This window comes from Aureococcus anophagefferens (assembly GCF_000186865.1).
Source record: "Aureococcus anophagefferens unplaced genomic scaffold AURANscaffold_11, whole genome shotgun sequence".
NCBI lineage: Eukaryota > Pelagophyceae > Pelagomonadales > Pelagomonadaceae > Aureococcus > Aureococcus anophagefferens.
This window is the reverse complement of record NW_008705571.1, coordinates 1,148,866-1,168,847: the sequence shown is the minus strand read 5'-3', so window position 1 is coordinate 1,168,847 and position 19,982 is coordinate 1,148,866. Positions and strand designations below refer to the sequence as shown.

Sequence of the window (19,982 nt, the reverse complement as noted above, 5' to 3'; positions counted from 1 at the left end):
GTCGACGGCCGAGGCCGCGAAGCTCCACGACGCGGCGACGGCGCTCCCGGACCACGGCCACTGCCTCGGCCGCGCCGCGCGCGACCTCCTCGAGGACGCGCTGCGGACGGGGAGCACGGACCTCCGCGCGTTCCTCGTGGGCCTGCTCCGCGCGCGGCTCGCGGCGGCGACGCGCGACGCCTTCGCCGAGGACTGGGAGGTCGCCGTGCTCTGCGGGCTCGCGGCCGCGCGGCGGCCGAGCGTGCCCCGGTCCGCGCCGGCGACGCCGCGGCGGCCGCGGCCGTCGCAGATCGAGCGGAGCCCGGACTGCTTCCACGTCGACGACGACGACTCGTCGGACGCGTCGACGTCCGACGACGAGGGCGAGGCGCGGCGCCGCGTGCACGACGACGCGCGCGCGGCCGCCGTCGCCGTGCTCGACGAGGCCTGCGCGCTCGCGCCGCGGCGCCTCGCGGTCGTCGCGCACCTCGCGCCGGGGCTCGCGGTCCTCGGCGCGGGGTCCGGCGCCGCGGCGCGCCTCGCGCTGCGGCTGCGGGGCGCGGGCGCGCCGGACGCGGGCGGCGCCGACGACGACGAGCTTTTGGACGCCTGGGAGCGCGGCGGCTCCGCGGCGTACGCGGCGCGCGCGGCCCGCCGGGAACTCGCGGCGCTCGCGGCCTACGGCCCCGCGGCGCCCGGCGCGTCCGCGGCCCCCTTCGCGCCGGCGGACGACGACGCGGGCGACGTCGCCGCGCCGCCGCCGGCGCGGCGCGCGGCGATCGTCGCCGCGCGCGGCCGCGCGCCGCTCGCGGCCGCGGCCGTCGTCCGCGTCGCCGCCGCGCAGGCCGGCGCGGGCGCGGGCACGCGGCCGAGGCCCCACCGCGCCTTCCGGGAGCGGGGCGCCTACCGGCCCGCGTTCCTCGACGGCCTCGGCGTCTGCCGCGACGGCGACCTGCCCGGCGCGGCGCGCCCGAGGGTCGACGAGCTCTCCGGCGCGGAGATGACGGCGGCCGCGCGCGAGCCCCTGGACCTCGAGGGCGTGGCGACCCTCCCCTGGGGCTGCGAGGTGCTCGTGCGGCCCCGCCGCGACTACGGCGCCAAGGACCAGGCCGAGGACCGCTACGGTACGTGCGACGCGTACTGCGACCTCGCGTCGGAGCTGCTGCCGCTGCACGGCGCGGCCGGGGACCTGCCCCACGGGCGGGTGCGCGTGGTGGCGACTCTCGTCGACGCCGAGGGCCGGCCGAGCCGGCTCCGGTGCGGGCCCCGCGACGCGCTCCTCGCGTCGCTCCGCGTCGGCGCGGCGGCCGTGGGCCTCGACGACGGCGTCCTCTACGCGGGCGGCGACGACGCGGACGAGGCGACCGCGAGCGTGCTGGAGGCCGCGGAGGCCCTGGGCGCCGTCGGCGGCGGCGGCGAGTGGTCCGTGTGCGCGCCCGGGCGCGCCGCGACGTGGCTACTCGAGCGCGACGACGCCGGCGGCCTCTGGGTGCTCGGCGTCGAGTTCGCGCTGGCGTTGGACGCGCACCCCTTCGGGCCGGACCTCGAGCCCCACCTCTACGGCGAACTGGCGAAGACGGACGGCGGCGTCGAGGCGCTCGAGCGCCGCGGCGCGCCCGCGAAGGCGCTCGCGGCGGCGCGCGGCGGCTCCGAGGCCGCCGCCCACGCGGCGCTCGTCGACCTGGGCTTCCTGGGGTCGACGCCCCGCGGCTGGGCCGCGCTGCTCCGCGCGGAGGCGGGCGGCGACGCGCCGGCGCCGGCGCAAAAAACGAGGAAAAAGGTCAAGTCGGGCTCCGACGGCGATTCGTCGAGCGGCTGGGACTCGAGCGACGACGACGAGCTCGTCGACCCGCTGCGGGAGCCGGCGACGGGCTACCTCGCGGAGCTCCGGCGCAGGGCCGCGCTCCGCCGCGAGGCGCCCCGCGTCGACGCCGAGGGCCGGGAGGCCGCGGAGGCGTGGATGGGGCCGGCGACGCTCCGGTCCGCGCACGACGGCCCCGCGCCGCGCGAGGTCGCCAAGGCCGTCGCGCGCAAGTACGCGCGGAAATACGCGGACCCGCCGCCGCCGCCGGACGTCGCGGCCGCGCGGCGCCTCGCGGCGTTCCTGACGAAGGTCGCGCGGGACCTCGAGAGGCCGCGGCTGAGGCTCCCGGCGCTCCACTGCCTCTTTCGCATGGCGGCCGCGTCGAAGCTGACGCGGGGCCGGGAGAGGCGCGACCCGCGGCATCTGGAGGACCGCGACGACGCCTCCTGCGCCGCGGCGCTGCGCCACCTGGGCTGGGACGCGCCGCAGCCGTCGTCCGTCGCCGCGGAGCGCGGCGGCGAGGCGCCCGTGGCCGTGCTGCCGACGAAGCTGAGCCTCCTGTTCGGGGGCATCACGCGCGACGAGAAGCGCGCGGCGAAGCGGACGCGGCGCAGGCACGGCGACGACCCGGGCGACCGCGACCACTACGCGAGCCTGGGCGGCTGGGCGACGGACGCGCCGCCGAAGCTGAGCCAGATCGACGCCTTCGGCGACTGCGACCTCAGCCAGCTCCCCGACGACTTCGCGCCCGAGGACGGCGCGACCGTGCTCGACGACGTCGGCGCGCTCGTGAGCCGCGTCTCCGCGAAGCAGACGTCGGACCGCGTCGCGCGCCTCAAGCGCCGCTTCCGCGCGGACCCGGTCCTCGGCGGCGACCTCGACCTGCTCCGCGGCGCGACGGGGCTTTTGGATTCGTACTCCTACGCCCTCGACGCGCGCTGCTTCGTCTTCCAGCTCTTCGCGCCCGTCCTCCACGGCGCCGCCGCGGACGCGAAGTGGGACGCGTTCCTCGCCCGCGGGGGGCTCGACGTCGTCGACGAGGACGTCGACGCGCCGCGGCCGCCGCCGGCGCCGCCCGAGGACCGGCCCGCGCTGTCGTTCTCGCCGCGGACGTAACTCAATTGGGCGCCCGCCTTCACTAGTGGCCTTCCGCCGATAGGCTACGCTTACGCGCCGCGCGCCCCGGGGGAGCCGGTTCTGCCCGCGGGCTAGACGTCGAAGCCCATGACGTACAAGGTGCCCATGGTCGCAAGCACGACCAGTCGACCCCCCCACAGGAGTATGCGATCAACGGCAAGCTTCTCCCGAACCGCCAACGGCGCCTCGACGGGGGCGCCTCGGCGGGCGGCTTCCGGGGGAGGCGCCGCAACCTTCGCTCTGAGCCGAGAGTAAGTCGCCATCTGCAAGATGAGCACGTAGTGATGACCTGGCACGTAGTGATGACCGGGCAACGCGGTCTCGTTGTACCTAAAGCGCGCCCACGCCCCCGGACTGGGATCCGCGCGTCTTTGTTCCATGTATCGCTCGACCTCCTCCTCCTTCCAAAGAAATGTCGTGCTTCCATCAGCTTCCACCGCCGTCACCATCGTTTGCCTCTCCATTAGAAGCTCGTCTAATATTCCCTCCTTCAGCGCGGCCTCCTCTTCGTCGCTGATGGCGCCGACGTAGCGCTCGCCGCGGATCCATCGGGTCGCGCCCGGCAGCGCGTGCACGACCAGTACGTCGGAAAGCGCCAGGTCCTTGGCTGTCGCCACTAGAGACGTCGTGATGAGCAGCGCGCGCAGCCCCCATGCCATGACCCCACTCAGGGCGGCTCGGTCCACCCGGGCGTCAACTCCGACATCAACTCCGGCGCCCGCGGGGCACTCGCGGCCGCCGAGCTCGTCGACGCGTCCTCGCCTTCGTCGTCTGCGCGCCACTGCGCATCCCATGGCGCTCATGTTCCAGCTCTCGGTGGGCGACGTCGTCGTGGACCTCTTCGGCGACGACGCGGCCAAGTCGGTCTGCGCGAACCTCGTGCGCCTCTGCGAGGCCAAGTACTACCACGGCTGCCTGTTCTACAACGTCCAGCCCAACTGCCTGGCCCAGGCCGGCGACCCGACGGCGAGCGGCCGCGGCGGCTGCGCCTTCGGCGCGCACGTCGCCGGAGCGGGCGACGCCGCGGCGCCGCGCGACCGCTTCGTGGCCTGGGGCCCGAGCCGCGGACAACCGCGGCGGCCGCACGACCGCGCGGGCCTGCTCTGCGCGGCGGCCATGGGCAGCGCCGGCGGCGCGAGCGGCGAGGACAAGTTCTACGGGTCCCAGTTCTTCTTCACGCTGCGCGGCGACGACCTCGAGCACCTCGACGCGGGCGGCCACGTGCCCGTCGGCGAGGTCGCCGAGGGCATGGACGTGCTCCAGAAGCTCGGCGCGCTCTACCTCGACGGCAACGGGCGGCCCTGGGAGGACGTGCGCGTGCTCCACACGCACGTCCTCGAGGACCCCTTCGAACACTCGTTCCCGCCGCCGCCGGACTACCGGCCGCCGCCGTCGCCGACGCGCGAGATCCCGGAACGCGAGGTCCTCACGGCGCGCGTCGCCTACGGCGCGGCGTCGCGCGAGCCCGAGGACGGCCTGACGCCCGGCGAGCGCGCGGCGCGCGACGCGGAGAAGAAGGCCAAGTCCCAGGCCGAGGTGCTCGAGATGATCGGCGACCTGCCGCACGCGGACGTGGAAGTTCCCAAGACGGAGCTCTTCATCGCCAAGCTCAACAAGGTCACGGAGGACGCGGACCTCGAGATCATCTTCAGCCGCTTCGGCAAGATCGAGTCCTGCGACATCGTGAGGGACTGGAAGACGGGCGACAGCCTCAACTTCGCGTTCATCGCCTTTGAAGAGGAGAAGGCCTGCGTCGAGGCCTACAAGAAGATGAACAACGTGCTCATCGACGACTCGCGCATCCGCGTCGACTTCTCCCAGTCCGTGGCGAAGATCTGGAGCCGCTACACGATGCAGTACAAGGGCGGCGCGGCGAAGAAGCTCCGGGACCGGCACAAGGCGGCGAACGCGCCCGCGGAGGACCCGGGCCACTACGGGCCCGGCGACTTTGGGCGGAGCCAGGTCGCGGACTACCGCCGCGAGCTCGACGCGCGCGACGCGCGCCGCGCCGCGCCGCCGCGGGACCGGCGCGACGGCCGGAGCTCCGAGCCGCCCCGCCGCGACGACCGGACCCACGGCCGCGACGCGCGCGGCCGCGACGCGCCGTCGCGGGACCGGCGCGACGACCGGACCTACGACCGGAGCCGCTGGTCCCGGAGCCGGAGCCGCGACCGGAGCCGCCGCTAGGCGCGCTGTAAGAGGTTAGACGACGGTCGGCTTGGCGCGCGAGCGGACCTCGTCGGCCGCCGACTTCGTCGCGCTCGTGGGCATGTGGTCGTCGAGGAGGAGCTCGACCTTCTCGTCCGCGTGGAGCGCGCGGACGTCGTCCTCGAGCCCGAGGCCGTTCTCGCCCGTCGCGCCGCCCTCGAGGTCGTCGTCGAGGCCGTTGGCGACGTGGTAGCCCATGACCTCGTCGTGGACGGACGGCGGGAAGAGGGGCTTCGTCGGGACGAGCCAGTCGGCGCGGAAGCCGCGGCTCCGGCCGCCGAAGACCTCGTTGACGTCGGACGCGCACTCCGTCTCCTCGCCCTTGAGCCGGTCGATCTTGGCCACGTTCGTGCGGAGCACGGACCACTGGTCGCCGAGCATGCAGGCCGTGAAGAGGCCGAAGAGCAGCGCCGCGAAGGTCACGGCGATCGTCGACAGCTTCGCGAGCTCGAACTTCGGGGGGAGCCGCGCGGCCGCGGCCGCGGCGGCCGCGTCGTCGCCGCGGCGCCGGCGCCGCCGGCTCCGCGCGGACCCCGCGGGCCCGCCGGCCTCCATGGCCAGCGAGAAGAGGATCAGCAGCGCGTAGGCGCAGAGGAGGAACGTGTAGAGGATGAAGAGGATGAAGAACTTGTGGTTCCGCACGCCGATCGCGTTGTTCGTCCAGGGGCAGTAGTGGTCCATCTTCACGATGCAGCGGTTCGTGACGCTGTCGTGGTGGGCCCGCGGCGGCTTGTAGCTGCAGCAGCGGTGGCACCAGCCCTTGGCGCGCGTCCGGTAGCCGCTCGCCGCCGACGCCGCGAGCCGCGCGCGCTCCTCGTCGCGCGCGAGGGGCGTCGCCCGCTTCGGCACGGCGCCGGGGTCGCTGAGCATGGCCCGCAGGTGGCTCACGGACGCCAACAGCCCGACGGCGTTGAAGGCCGCCAGGTTCAGCGGCGTCGCCCACCCGCCGCCGCCGTGCGCGGCCAAGTCGCCGGACACGGCGTACATGGAGCTCAGGATGATGGCCTGCGACGCGCAGGCGCAGGACAGGCCGCAGCAGTCGAGGCAGAGCCAGAACCGCGCGTCGGCCGACGTGCCGAAGAGCGGGGGCGCCATGCCGCTCTTCTCGTGGCGTAAGGCGACGCTCAGCAGGTCGTAGGCCGGGTCGCCCTTGGCGCCGCGGGGCCGGCGCCGGTTTTCCAAGGAGCCCCCGGCCACTGGGCACACCTTCTCCGCCAGGGTGGACGACGCGCCGCGCCGCACGCGACGGACGTCGCGAGATGCGTCGAGGTCGGAGCGGCCGCCTCGGTGATCGGTGTGGCAACGTCGCCGACGATGCCCCGGAGGCCGGCAGGCCGGCCTGCAAGATGATGCACAGGGATGCGCCGTCCGGATCACGCCTGACCACGAGGCCTACCACACACGCCTTACCGGCCTCGTCGGGCGCGCCACGCGACCATCAGCGCGAGCGGCACGGCGGCGGCCGCGAGGCGGAGCGCCGACGGGCGCTCGGCGCGCGGCGCGCCGGCGGAGAGGCCCGTGTGCTTCGCGGCCTCGCCCGCGGTGACGCGGTCGAGGATCGTCGCGGCCTTGGTCCTCTCGCAGCCCGGGCAGTCCCACGCCTCGGCGGCGCGCGTCAGCCGGATCCAGCCGCGCGGCCGGCCCGTCGCCGCGTCCGGCCGGCCCATCGCGTCGAGGAGGAGCGGGAGCGGCACCCAGTGCGGCGGGTACTTGAAGCGGGCCACGTCCAACAGGAGCACCGCGTCCGAGGCGCGGTCGTAGCCGCCGACGCAGGAGAAGTGGCCGTCGCCCGTCTGCCCGAGCGTCTTCCGGCTGTAGCTCGCGGCGAGGACGACGTCGGTCCGCGCGCACGCGTCCGCGACGGCGTCGCGGAACGCGGCCACGGGGAAGCCGCCGGCGTCGGGCCGCGCGAGCGCCGCCTCCAGGCCGTTGCATCGCGCGAGGCACACGAACTCCTCGAGGACGATGCCCTCCTTCTCGACGTCGACGAGCGGCTTGCAGCACGACAACAGGCTCTCGTCGTACCACCTCCAGACGCCCTTCCAGACGCGGCCCGGGTCGACCTGGAGCGCGTTCAGCGCCATCGCCAGCGTCGCGAGGCCGCAGAAGGCGGGCTCGTTCTGCGTTTGAAACTGGGGAGCCAGCACGAAGAAGTTCTCGAGGCCGCCGGAGGACAGCGCGCTCTCGAAGTGGGCGCGGCCTTCTTTCGAGTCGAACGCGACGCACGAGTCGGGCAGCGGCCGCTTGTAGAACTCGGGCATGCTGCCGCTGCGAACGTCGCGCAAGACGCGCCGCAGGGAGGCAGGCCGAGGTAGCTCGAGCACGAGATGTCGCGAAACGCGCTCTGCTCCTTGCGAACGACGCGCTCGACGTGCCGCAGGAAGCGGCCAGCCCGAGAAGTCGCGCAGAATCAAGACCTCTTGAGAAGTGCAAGTCACCGTCAACCTACACTTGTTTACCCGTAGCACGCGTCGGCGCGCAGCACGAGCTTCTCCGTGCCGGGGTCGAGGGGCATGCCCTCGTGGAGGGGCGACGCCGCGCCGGCGTGCGGGAAGCAGAGCGCGGCGCCGCGGGCGGCCGGCACCGCGACGGCGCCCGCGGGCGCGTGGAACCGCGTCGCGCCGCCCGGGAGCGCGCCGTCCGGCGGCGGCGGCGGCGCGGCCACGTAGAGCAGCACGCTGAGCTTCGACGTCGCGTCGCCGTCGACGAGCGCGCCGCCGTCCAGCGACCGGAGCGGCGACGCGTCGTCGTAGTGCGCGCGCATCGACCCGCCGCCGCGGTACCGGTAGGCCCGGAGCAGCGCCGAGACGCCGCGGTAGGCGCCGCCGTCGACGGTCGCCGGGAGCACGGGCGCGAGGCGCGCGGAGAGCTCGTCGACGGCGCGCGCGTCCGCCGCGAAGACGCGCGCGCCCACGCCCGCGTCCCCTTCGAAGCCCATGGCCGAGCACGCGGCCGCGAGCCGGCGGCACTCCGCGGCGGAGAGCACGCCGCGCGCGAAGACGGCGCCGGGCACGCCGGCGACGGCCTCGTGTCGCGGGGTTCGGCGACCGTCGAAGACGCGGCGCGACAGGCCGTAGACCGCGGCCCTTGCGTTCTCGCCGTCGAAGCGCGTGCCGACGACGCCCTTCCTCCCGAGAAACCCGCCGTCCGCGTCGCCGATCTCGAAGAAGTCGCGGCCCGCGACCCAGGGCGCTTCCTCCCCGGGCGTCTCGCCGTCCGACACGTCGTCGCCCCCGGGCCGCCAGACCGTCGTCCGCGGGCCGTCGCTCGCGCCGCAGTCCCGCAATACTTTCCGCGACGCCCAGCCCGCGACGGGCGCCGACAGCTCGAGGCGCTCGCCGCCGCCGACGACGGCGGACCCGACGGCCGAGGCCTCGACGCCCCGCGGCAGCACGACGACGACGGCGCTCGCGAGGTCCTCGGTCTCGCGCACGATGGCGCCGCTCCTGCCGGCGACGACGACGCGACGCGCCGACGCGAAGCGCGCGGGCCGCCGGTCGCAGAACCAGACCATGGGCGGGTGCGCGCCCCAGGCGCCGCGCGGCTTCTTGGGCTTCCGTCGCTTCGCCGCGGCGGCGGGCGCCGCGCCGGCGACGCGCGCCTCCAGCGACGCCACGGCATCCTTGTAGACGGCGACGATGGCGTCGCCGGAGGCCGTGGACTGCGACAAGGCATCGCGGACTTGCAGCGCCTCGTCGATGGCCATGAATGGGCTGCTCTCTCGATGCTTCGGGCTGCCAATCAGTGGGCTACCTCGATCGAGGGCTGCGTCTTATCGTCGAGGGCTGCGATCAAATCGAGGCTCGTGGGCTCTCCATCGAGTTGACGATGTTGACCAATTTGTTGAAGGCAAATTGCACCCGCCTTGCTGCGAAAGCTTCACCAGTGTGGTGAAGCCCGTCGTCAGCGCCTCGCGCACCATGGAGCCCGGGTTCCAGCCTCGCGTCCTTCCTTACTCCGACGTCGCCGACGCGTCGCCGCCGCTCACGCTTCGGAGCGCCGCCGCGCGCCTCAAAGGCGTCGTGGGCATCTCCCTCTGCGACGAGGGCCTCTTCGCCTTCGCCGTGGCGACGACGCACGCCCCCTATTTGCGCAGCCTGACCTTCTGCGGCGACGACGGCGACGACGACGCCTGGTCCGGGAGCGCGCACTGCGGCGACCGCGACGTCGTGCTCGCGCGCGGCGCGAAGCTCTCGGGCCTCGCGATGTCGCTCGTCGTCGCGGGCAACTGCGTCGCGATGCTCTGCTGGGCGCCCTCCATCGACGCCGTGGGCCGCAAGTACGTCGCGACGCGGAGCCTGGCGGGCCTGAGCCTGGGGCTGGCGATTCTGGGCGCGGCCGCGAGGCTCGGCGACCGCGGCGACCGCGGCGCGGCCGTCGCCGTCTCGCTGGTCGCGTACGTGCTCATGGCGTCGACGTCGGGCACGACGGCGGCCATGTCGGCGTCGGCGAGCGACCTGGCGCCGAAGGACCAGGGCTCGCAGAGCGTCGTGTTCGCGATCAAGTGGTGCGGCTGGGGGCTGGGGACGGTGCTCGCGTACGGCTCCGGGTTCTTCGTCCTCGGCCTCGACCTCGAGGACTACTCGTTCTGCTACTTCGCGGCGGCGGGCGTCGCGCTGCTGGCGTGCCTCGCGTCGACGGCGGTGCTCCGCGAGACGCTGCCCGCGGCGCCGGCGAAGGCGCGGTGCCGCCTCGGCGTCCGCGGTTTGGCGATCGTCGCGCGGTCGCGGAGGCTCCGGCGCGTCGTCGCGGCCTTCGCGCTGACGACAATGGGTTTACTTACTCCCCTGAGCGTCGTCACGTCCTGGGGCATTTCCAATCTGGGCTACGAGCAGGAGACGCTGAGCCTCGTCGTCTTCGCGCAGCAGGTCGGCGCGGCGCTCGGATTTTTGATGGGCGGCGCGCTCCGGGACTACTCGACGGACGCGGCGCTCGTCGCGGGCAACGGCCTCCTCGCGGCGTCCGTCGCGGCGACGGGTTTTGGCGCGCCGAAGTGGCCGGGCGCGCTCTGGGGCACGCTGTCGTGCCTGGGCGCGGGCCTCGGCGTCGTCACGACGGCGTCTTCCGCCGTCATCGGCGCGGACGTCGCGCGCGAGGACCAGGGCATCGTCCAGGCCGCGTGCCAGCTCTGCGGCTACGTCGGCGGCGCGCTGGGCTGCCTCCTCGGGCCGCGGCTCTACGACCCGGCGGCGACGGCCGCGGGCGCCGTCGCGCGGCCCTTCTCCGCCGGCGCCGCGATCGTCTTGGCCTCGGGCCTCGGCCTCGCGCTGACGACGTCGCGCGCGCGCGTCGCCCGGGACGACCTCGCGGGCCCGCTCCTCGCGCCCGACGCGTAAGCATTTTTGGTGGATGGCGCCTTACCCGGCATCGGGGGCAGAGAGACGCGGGGGTGGCCGGTGCTCACCGGTAGGAGCTCCCGAAGCCCGAGAGGACGCCCTCGCCGATGCTGCCGAAGGCCTCCTCGCGCTCGTCGACCTTGCGCTGGCGCTCGACGAAGCGCTGCTTCTCGAGGTCCTCCTTGAGCATCATGAGCTCGTGGCGCTTCGCCTCCTGGACCTGGTAGTCCGCGGCCGTCACGAGCGTCTGGACGTTCGCGACGTCGTCGTCGTAGGCCGCGTCGTCGGCCTTGCGCGCGAGGGCGGCGTCGTCGCGGTACTTCTGGATGGCCTCGTTCTCCTTGTAGACCCGCTTGATCTGGCCCTTGGTGAAGCCGCGGAAGTGGTCCGTGCGGACGCGGCCGTCGCCGAGGAGCGACCGCGACTCCGCGAGCACGGGGTCCGCGAGATTCCGCTCGATCTCGTCGGCGTCCATCTTCGCCTCGTTGGCGCGCTGGTCCGCCTCCTTGCCCCGGCGCTCGGCGGCCTGGACGCCGCGGTAGGCGCGCAGGTCCTGCTCCGCCATCTTGGCCTCGACGCGCTGCTCCCGCTCGATCTTCGTCCGCTGCGCGAGGACGTGCTTCTCCCACGCGGCGAAGCGCTCGTCCTCGTCGTCGAGGACGCGCTGGCCCTGCTTCTTGAGCTCCATCTGCTCCAGGGTCCAGGACCGCATCTGCGCCGCCTGGCGCGACTTGCGCTTGCCCGCGTCGCGGTCCTCGCCGAGGAGCCGCTGCGCCGAGGCCAAGCCCGCGGTGTCCATGTCGATGGGCGCGGCGATCTTCACGGAGTTGTTCTTCGGCAGGGCGGCGTGCTCGTCCCAGTCCTCCTTGAGGCGCCGCAGCTCGCCGAGGCGCTCCTCCTCGTCCGCGAGGCGCCGCTCCTCGACGATGAGCGACACCTTGGCCGCCATGTCCGCGTACTGCTTGTCGAGGTCGGCGTCGTCGTCCTTCTTCCGCTGGTTGTCCTTAACCTGCATGTCCAGCGTCGCGACGTCGACGCCCCGCGTCACGCGGTGCTCCTGGAACCGCTTCGTCCGCTCCTCGTTGCGCTGGCGCCGGCCCATGACCTACGGCGCGCGCGTTCCGAAACCGGGGCTGCTGTTTTTGGGGGACGCGGGGCGACGCGCCCGGTCATGGTCGCGCTGGAGCGCCTCGAGGGCCAGCGAGTGGACGGGGAAGGGGTCCATGCCGCGCCGCGCGAGCTGGTGCCGGCGCCGATCAACGCGGTTGCGCCCGGGCGGTTCGAGCGGCCAACTCGACGTATCCCTGAGCAGGTTGATCGAGCAGCGTCGACTGGCGTGGTTTGGCCCACTGCCTGCGGCCTTGTTTCGTCGTCGCGCGGCCCCGAATCATGAACAACGCGACGATGCCGGCGTGGTCGCCGTTCTGGCACGTGGACCCGGAGACGCACGCCGAGACGCCGGCCTACGCCGCCATGGTCGTCTTCGCGCTGCTCATCTCCGGGGGCATGGAACTGCTGAGCCACCTCGTGAGCGAGGGCGTCGAGGTCGTCCTGAAGCGCGACGAGACGAAGAAGCCGCTCCCCTACAACCCGAACATGCACCTCGACGAGCTGGAGACCGTCGACAAGGCCTTCATCGGGTGCAACAAGGCGCTGACCGTCGTCTTCGTATACCACCTCGCGCAGCTCGTGCTCACGGCGGACCACGTCAAGTGGGCCCCGTCGGAGCTCACGTTCCTCAACACGGTCGGCGCCCTCGCGGCCTTCTTCTTCATCTACGACCTGACCTACGCGACCTTCCACTGGCTGCTCCACTGGCCGACGCTCTACAAATACGTGCACAAGCACCACCACCGCCAGATCTCGCCGACGCGCGGCAACTACGACGCGATCAACGTCCACCCCTTCGAGTTCCTCGTGGGCGAGTACAACCACTACTTTGTGGTCTGGCTCGTGCCCTGCCACGTCGCCGCGGTGCTGACGTTCATCGTCGTGGGGGGGGTGCTGGCGTCGCTGAACCACACGCGCCTCGCGCTGCGCATCCCCTACTTCTACGACGTGCGCAACCACGACGTCCACCACCGCTGGCCCCGGTCCAACTACGGCCAGTACACCATGTTCTGGGACATCGCCTTCGGGTGGTACCGCGACTACGAGCCGCCGAAGATGTCCAAGCTCCACCCGTCCCTGCGCAAGTCGCAGGACCAGCTCGCCGACGCGGCGGCGCGGGAGGTCTCGCCGGAGCGCGCCGACGGGAACAAGGCGAAGCGGCCCTAGAGTGGCTTCGGATTTTAAAATGCACACGCGGGAGCCCCTACTTCTCGAACTCGACGAAGAAGTACTGGTACTGCTTGTAGCAGGAGTCGTCGACCCACTGGCCGTCGGGGTCCATCTTGAGGCAGTCCTCCTCGCCGTTGTTGTTGGGCTCGCCGGCCCGGAAGTTGTTGTAGGCGCCCTTGTAAGGCACGTTGCCCTTCAGGAACGTCTCGCCCGCGTAGGACCCCGAATCGCCGAGCCACTGCCACGTGCCCTCGGTCTCGAGGTCCGCGCCGCCGAGCCAGGCGGCGTCGCCCCCCCCGACCGACGAGTAGCCGCCGTGCGCGTGGAGCTTGGCCACGAGCATCTCGTTCTCCTCCGCGGAGTTGACCATGGCCAACTTGCCGACCTTGCCCTTGTAGCAGCGGCTCCAGGCGTCCATCTCGGCCATGCGCCAGGTCAGCTTCGCCCAGTGGCCGCCGACGACCTGGTAGTGGTGGCCGCCGTAGGAGAAGACGTCGTCGCCGTAGGTCGCGGTGCCCAGGTTTTGGCATCGCATCTTCCAGTGGTCGTCGGGGCCGTGCGGGCCGCCGCCGCCCATCTTGTTGACCTTGTCCATGGCGCAGATCGCGATCACAAAGGCCATGAAGGCGATGAGGAAGGTCGAGGAGAGGAAGAGGGCGACGTACTCGCGCACGGTCTCGGAGAAGCGCTCGAAGGGCGCGTCGGAGGACCCCCGCTTCAGCTGGTTGATCGTGAAGGAGCCGTCCTCGTCGACGTCGAGCGGGGACGCGAGGCTGTAGTCCGTGGCCGTGCGCGGGTCCATGATGAGGTGGTTCGAGGGCTGGGGGCGCGAGCGGGTGCGGAGCGGGGGCGCGGGCGAGAGGATGCGGCGCCGAAGGTTAAGAATGGGCGTCTCAGTTGCCACAGCCAATAAGAGCGTGCTAAACTGGTCGTTCATGCCGCCAACGTTGCCGACTCCATCAGACCTTCGAACACACATTTTTGTGGAAGCGCTCGATCACCAGCTCTCTCGCGCGGCACGTGCATCGCAGCGAGCAAAGGCTGCCCCGCCAGCACGCATGTCCATGCTCGCGCCGCCCGAAACGTCGGACGCGACCGCGACACCGATGGAACCGCAGCCCCTGCCGCTCAAGAAGAAGAAGAAGCGCCGCTACCGCCCCCGCAAGAACAAGAACGCTAAGCTGCCCCTCGCGCCGCCGCCCTACGGCCTCGTGCCCACGATCTACTTCTCCACGGGCGAGTTCGCGCACGCCTTCGCGGCGCGCACGCACTACGTGCCCTGGAGCCCGGACGCCGCGGGGCAGCAGCCCCGGCACTGGGCGACGGAGCCCGCGGGCGACGGCTCCTACTCGCGGCGGGGGTCCTGGAGCTCGACGTCGTCGCAGACCTCGCCGTCGTCCTTCGGCGACTTCCGGTCCGAGGCCCTCGAGCTCGTCGCCACCTGCAACGCCATGTTCGACGGCCGCGACTCCGCCAAGGGCTGCGTCCGCTTCTCGCGCGACCCGGACGAGATCTACATCGTCGCCGCGGCGCCGGGCGCCGTCCAGTCCTGGGACGGCCTCGGCGACGAGCTCCTCGACGCCTGGCACGCCGCGGCGCCCTTCGACCGCAAGTCGGCGCTCGCGGCCGTCCTCGGCGCGCATCTCTGAACATCATCCCTAAGAACGCCCCCTGTGCGTGTCCTCCGGATGGATCTCCTTACCCGACGCCGGCGAAGGGCCCGTCCGCGGCGCACACGGGGCACTCGCGGGCGGCGAGCCAGGCCCAGAAGTCGTCGTCGTCGTAGGCGAGACCGTCGGCGCCGTGGCCCTCCCACGGCCCGTCGAGGGGCGGCGCCGGGTCGTAGCGCGCGTAGCGGACCTCCTGGGACGGCGGGCGCCGCGGGTCCGCGCGGAGCGCCTCGACCCACGCGTCCGTGTTCGCGACGTCGGCGCGGACGTCGTTCGCCCCGTGGAAGGCCCAGACGTGCGGGCAGCAGGCGGCGTCGCCGCAGCAGAGCCCCGCGACGAGCGGCGCCGTCGGGCCGCTGGACGCGCAGATCGGCGCGACGGCGGCGAAGGTCGAGGGCCGCGCCGCCGCGTAGGCCCAGACGCCGCGGCCGCCGTACGACTGGCCCGTGAGCAGCACGCGCGCGGGGTCGCCGCCGAGGTGGCGCGCGGCCGCGGCGACGATCGCGTCGATCCGCGCGAAGTTGTCGGGGACCCAGCCGTAGCTTCCCGCGGCCGGCGGACCGCCGCGCGGGCGCGGCGCGTACGTGCCGTCGGCGTGGCAGCCCGAGCACGGCACGATCGCGACGAAGGGAAATTTCGCGGCGAAGGTCGCGTTCGTCGCGAGCTTCGCGACGAAACCTTTCGCTCGGAGAAGCGACGATCCCCCCCCGCCGCCGGGATCGTCGAAGCGGGCGCCCGGGTGCGGCGTGCCGTGGAGGTACACGAGGATCGGGCGCTTGCCGGCCTTCGTTCGGGGAACGAAGACCCGCGTGGGCAGCGGGCGCCCCGGCCAGGCCTGCAGCCGCCCCGGCTCCAGCGCGAGCGTCGCGGCGGCGTCGTCGTCGCCGCGGGGATCGAAGTCCGCGGCGGCGAAATTCTCCGTCTTCGGCGGCGGCGCGAGGACGAGCTTCGCCCACGCGACGAGCGCCTCGGCGCTGCGCTCGCCGCCGTACGCCGCGAACGCCTCGCCCGTCCACGCGCGGATCTCCGGCCCTCGGAGATCTCCGTCGACCGGCGCGCAGAGACCGGGCGCCGCGGCGCAGTCGACGCGCCACACGCGGCCGGGGAAGTGCGTCCGCATAATTTCAAACAGGGGGTCGAGCTCCGCGCAGACGGCGCAGGGCGGCCGGTCGAAGCGCACGATCGAAGTCTCGCCCGAAGCGGTCATCCTATTCATGCCTTCGGCGTCGAGCCATCCGGACGCGTCGCATTCCAACGTTTCGCTCGCTCCCGGCATCAAATCGAGCGCCACCAAGGGCACCAGCCATCGCATCACCATCGATTGTCGAGGGGTTCAGTTCAAAGGGCACCTCTCGCGGGCGCTTTAGGGCCTCGAGAGCCTGGACGTGGCGTGGCGTCTCGTCGACCTGCGCGAGGTGCGTGTAGTAGTCTGCCAAGGCTCGCCGAACTTGTGGAAATTTTACTGTAGCTACCCCAGTGAAGTGATCAACGTACATCTAGACACGCCCATAGGAAATTAATTAATAAAGATCAATCATCGAATTCCGGCCGGCGGAGCCAGAGTCATTAGTCCTCCATAGAGGCTGTGCGTCGACCGCGCGCGCGGGCGCGGTGTCGCGGAGGTCCGCGGGCTGAAATCACGGCCAAAATTGGTTAAATGGTCGTATCAAAGCAAGCTTGATGATACTCACGCGTTGATTGCACGTTTGCGAAGACTTTTTGCGCGCGGTCGCTGGTTCGGGTCAAGAAATCGCAAGAATTAACTTCAACAAAAGTGCTGAAGTTCAACAAAAATGTTGACTTTTAAATCCAGGCTATCAGAATCCGAGTTTTGATCACTTCACTGAGCTACCCTCGCACGACTCCAACCCGCTTGCAGCTCCCTTTACGCGCTCTTCGCCTTCTTCTTGGGCGGCGCCGTGTTCTCGCGGTCCGCGGCCTCGTCGAGCTTCTCGAGGAGCTTGAGCTGTGAGCTCGTGTGCGTCATCGAGAGGCGGCCGGCCGCGTCGGTGGCGAGGACCGCGTCGAGGCGGAGGAGCTCCTTGGACTGCTTCTTCGCGTCCTGGGCGAGGGCCGCGGCGCCCTTGGGCGCGCCCTTCCAGCCGAGGAATGCGAAGGGCTCGCGGTAGCCGATGAGCGTGAGCGAGTCCGGCGCGCCGAGGAGGCGGAACGTGTCGTAGACCTGCTTCGACAGCGGCCGCGTCTTCGCCATGGCCGTGTCCGTGATGCAGACGCCGACGACGCGGTTCGCCGGCAGCTTGTCGACCCACTTGGCGAAGCGCGCCGTCTCCCGGTCCGTGTCCTGGTAGAGGTTGAAGCGGTGGACCTCGACGAGGTCGAAGGTGACGACGTGGTGCGGCTTCGCCGGCGGCGCGACCTCCAACTCGACGACGTGGATGCCCGTCGCGTTCTTCTTGAACTTCTCGACGTGGACCTTGTCCTTGCCGAGCTTGTCCGTCTGCCACGCGATCCAGCCCCAGCCGCGCCCCGCGGCGTAGCCGTTCGTCTCGACGGACAGCGCGCCGGACCCGAAGGACGGCGGGTTCTCCGCGTGGTGCTGCTCCGTGAAGGCGACGTGCGCGTCCTCGTCGACGTCGCCGAGGTCGCGGAAGTTCGAGAAGTAGGCGTCGTCCGCGCCGTCCGTCGTCGCCGCGGTCACGCCGAGGTCCTTCGCCGTCTTGCAGACGGCGGACGTCAGGCGGTTGTACTTGTCCGGCGTGAAGAGGATGAAGGAGTAGCGGTCCCGGCCCTCGTAGGGCTGCGTCATGTGCTCCGTGTTGCCGTCGAAGAGCTTCCAGCAGCCGTGGCAGTCGAGGACGCCGCGGTCGCCCGTCCAGAGCTCGCCGCCCGTGTGGTCGCCGAGCGACGTGATGAACGACGGGCCGAGGTTGTTCTGGTCGATGTGCTTCCGCGCGCGGTAGTTGTAGTTGACCTGGATGGAACCGTAGCGGAACTTGGCGTCGGGGAGCGTCGCCGCGGCCCACCGCGTGACGACCTTGGTGAGCTGCGGGCACTGCTGGCTCGCCTGCGCGACGGAGCAGCCGCCGGACCGGTTCGGGCAGAGGCCCAGGACCATGCCCTCGACGACCGGGTTGCTGTAGCCGCCGGGCGCGACGTTCGGCCGCTGCTGCGTCGGCCACTCCTTGATCAAACGGAACATCTTCGTCACGTCCGCGTTCGTCGGCGCCTTCGGCTTCGCGAGGAGCGTGCCCGCGAAGGCCTCGGCCTTGACGAGGTGCTCGGGAATCTTGACCTTGCCCATGATGTCGCGCGACGGCGCGGCGTCGCGATGCTGTAGCTCTACGCGGACGACGACGCGTCGGGTGTGGGTGCACGAGGCCACGACGACGGCGCGTTTGGATGCACTCCGGCTTGGCGCGAGTTTTGCTCTCCGGATCGACTTCAAGAATCGCTTCACATAAAACGCGCGGCGCCGGCGCCCCGGCACTTGTCCCAGCTCGCTCGCCGCTGTCTGCACCAAAACACACCGCAGCCTCTTACCCCAGCCTGCGCCCGACCTTGGCGTCGCGGCGCCGGCCGCGCGCGAAGACGACGCGCCCGCGGACGACGACGGCCGCGACGTTGCCGCGCTTCGGGCACGCGTCGTAGATGCCCGGGCCGGTCCGGCCGCGCGGCGCCTCGTGGGCGCCGTCCGCGTCGAAGAGCAGGAGGTCCGCGTCGCGGCCCGGCGCGATGCGGCCCTTGCCGGCCAGGCGGAGCGCGTCCGCCGGGTTCCGCGCGAGCCACGACGCCACCCGCCCCAGCGCGTCCTTGCCGGCGACGCCGCGCTCCGCGAGCCGCGCCCAGAGCGCGACGAGCACGTCCGCGTTCGCGAAGGCGCAGGTGCCCGGCGACGCGCGCGCGAAGTCGCCGCGGAAAGCGCACTTGAGGTGCGGCGCGACGGGGTCGAAGCCGCTGTGGACGCAGTCGAGCGCGCCGTCGTCGAGCGCGCCCCAGAGCGCGCGGCCGTGGCCCGTGTGGCGGATGGGCGGCCGCACCTTGTAGAGCGTCGCGCCGGGCCTGACGTCGTCGGCGCTGAGCAAGGCGTGCAGCCCCGTCGTCGCGGCGGTCACCCGGACGTCGTTCTCCGCGTTTCCCTTCGCGCGCCGCACCATGCGCAGCGTCTGGTCCGCGCCGACGGCCGCGACGTGGATGTCGGCGCCCCCGCCGCAGCCCAGGACCCACCGGAGCCCCCGCGCCTGCGCCTCGGACGGGTGCGCGCGCGTCAGCAGGCTGTAGTCGCGGCGGATCGCGCGCCGCGTCAGCGCGTCCGCGTCCTTGTAGACCGCGACGGGCCCCGGCCGGAGCCGCGAGAGCCGCGGCGACGCGGGCCGCGCCTCCGCCGGCCGCCGGCCCCGGAGCGCGGAAGAGGGTTCCTCGAAGGCCTCGACGGACCGCACGAGGCGCCCGAAGGACGGCGACGGCACGACGACGCCGCCGGCCGTCGCCGTCTCCAGGCGCAGCGCCGACGCCATGAGCGCGAGGTCGTCGGCCGGCGGCGACGGCCCGAGGGAGCCCCGCGACGGGCTGTCGACGCCGCGGCCGCGCGGCCGCTTCGGCGGCGACGCCGCCGCGCCCGAAAAGTCGAGGCCCCGCTTGCCCTCGCCCGGCGACGAGCTCTGGCTGTCGGTCTTCGGCGACGACACGAACGCGTAGCTCCGCAGCTCCGCCTCGAGCAGCGCGCCGACCCAGGGCCCGTCGTGCGGCGTCTTCGCCGCGTGGCGCTCCACGGACGGCGCGCGCGCGCGGCCGTGGTCCTGGTCCACGGCGCAGAGCGGCAGCCGCGCGAGCGGGCTCGGCGCGCGGAGCCGCGCCTCGGGCTCGTGGCGGCAGAAGGGGCTCGCGAGGTCCCGCTCCTCTTCGCTCAGCCGCACGCAGTCGCAGACGACGACGCCGGCCGTCGCGCCCGCGCGCCAGGCGTCGCGCGTCGTCGTGGCGCCGCGGCCAAAGTCCGTGAGGGCGGCCGTCGCCAGGGAGGACCCGAGCGGCCCGCAGCTCGCGTAGTCGCAGTCCGTCGCGCCGTGGACCGTCTCCGGCGACGCGACCGCGAAGGCGGCGAAGCCGCCGGCGACGGCCGTGGCGGCGCAGGCCGCGGCGTCGAGCGGGCCCGACGACGCGCCGCCGACGACGTCGACGAGGCCCGGGAGCACGACGAGCGGGTCGACGTCGACGAAGCCGGGCGCGGCCGCCCGGCGGCCGGGGAGCACCGCGGCGACGCGGCCGCCCTCGACGACGACCGTGGCGGCGACGACGTCGTGGCCCCAGTCCTCGGGCGCCTCGATGACGACGCGCGACGAGTAGACCGCCAGCGGCGCCTCCCGCGGCGACGCCAGGAGGGCCGCGAGGTGCGCGTCGGCGGTTGGTCGGTTGGGCGCGCCGGGCGCCTGGCGCGGCGTTCGCCATTGCGCCATTGCTGCGGGATCTGTTAAAGCAGCGTTGCAGCGCGCCTTTAGATGTTCGCTGCCGGCTCCGTGCCAAAGTCGAGTCCAGTGTCTGTGGCCTTCCCGAACTTCGGAGTGAAGTAAGGTACCCCGGTCGCCGAATAAATCCACACAAGCCGGCCTACGG

At 72.6% G+C, this 19,982-nt stretch overlaps 7 protein-coding genes across 7 annotated transcripts; 2 read left to right on the top strand and 5 right to left on the bottom strand.

Moving 5' to 3' along the window:
* Window positions 1–3,712: 3,712 nt before the first annotated feature.
* On the top strand, window positions 3,713–5,107 carry AURANDRAFT_59089 (hypothetical protein; the record flags this gene model as incomplete). The annotated part of the gene is made up of 2 exons (XM_009039446.1): window positions 3,713–4,882; window positions 4,904–5,107. The coding sequence occupies 2 exons, from the start codon at window positions 3,713–3,715 to the stop codon at window positions 5,105–5,107; spliced, it is 1,374 nt and encodes a 457-aa protein (XP_009037694.1).
* A 681-nt stretch (window positions 5,108–5,788) lies between these two features.
* Window positions 5,789–6,223, bottom strand: AURANDRAFT_27244 (hypothetical protein; the record flags this gene model as incomplete). Its single annotated transcript, XM_009039401.1, has 1 exon — window positions 5,789–6,223. A coding segment is annotated over one exon (435 nt), but the record flags the coding sequence as incomplete, so codon positions are not given.
* Window positions 6,224–6,519: 296 nt separating this feature from the next.
* PCS1 (hypothetical protein) lies at window positions 6,520–7,523 on the bottom strand (the record flags this gene model as incomplete). The annotated part of the gene is made up of 1 exon (XM_009039400.1): window positions 6,520–7,523. The coding sequence occupies one exon, from the start codon at window positions 7,387–7,389 to the stop codon at window positions 6,535–6,537; it is 855 nt and encodes a 284-aa protein (XP_009037648.1).
* A 3,005-nt stretch (window positions 7,524–10,528) lies between these two features.
* AURANDRAFT_64775 (hypothetical protein) lies at window positions 10,529–11,566 on the bottom strand (the record flags this gene model as incomplete). The annotated part of the gene is made up of 1 exon (XM_009039399.1): window positions 10,529–11,566. The coding sequence occupies one exon, from the start codon at window positions 11,564–11,566 to the stop codon at window positions 10,529–10,531; it is 1,038 nt and encodes a 345-aa protein (XP_009037647.1).
* A 494-nt stretch (window positions 11,567–12,060) lies between these two features.
* On the top strand, window positions 12,061–12,741 carry AURANDRAFT_27484 (hypothetical protein; the record flags this gene model as incomplete). Its single annotated transcript, XM_009039447.1, has 1 exon — window positions 12,061–12,741. The coding sequence occupies one exon, from the start codon at window positions 12,061–12,063 to the stop codon at window positions 12,739–12,741; it is 681 nt and encodes a 226-aa protein (XP_009037695.1).
* Window positions 12,742–12,778: 37 nt separating this feature from the next.
* Window positions 12,779–15,732, bottom strand: AURANDRAFT_71787 (hypothetical protein; the record flags this gene model as incomplete). Its single annotated transcript, XM_009039398.1, has 2 exons — window positions 12,779–13,564; window positions 14,482–15,732. The coding sequence occupies 2 exons, from the start codon at window positions 15,730–15,732 to the stop codon at window positions 12,779–12,781; spliced, it is 2,037 nt and encodes a 678-aa protein (XP_009037646.1).
* Window positions 15,733–16,299: 567 nt separating this feature from the next.
* On the bottom strand, window positions 16,300–19,825 carry AURANDRAFT_64773 (hypothetical protein; the record flags this gene model as incomplete). Its single annotated transcript, XM_009039397.1, has 2 exons — window positions 16,300–17,706; window positions 17,933–19,825. 2 exons carry the CDS (start codon window positions 19,823–19,825, stop codon window positions 16,300–16,302), a joined length of 3,300 nt encoding a protein of 1,099 aa, XP_009037645.1.
* Between the last annotated feature and the right edge of the window lie 157 nt (window positions 19,826–19,982).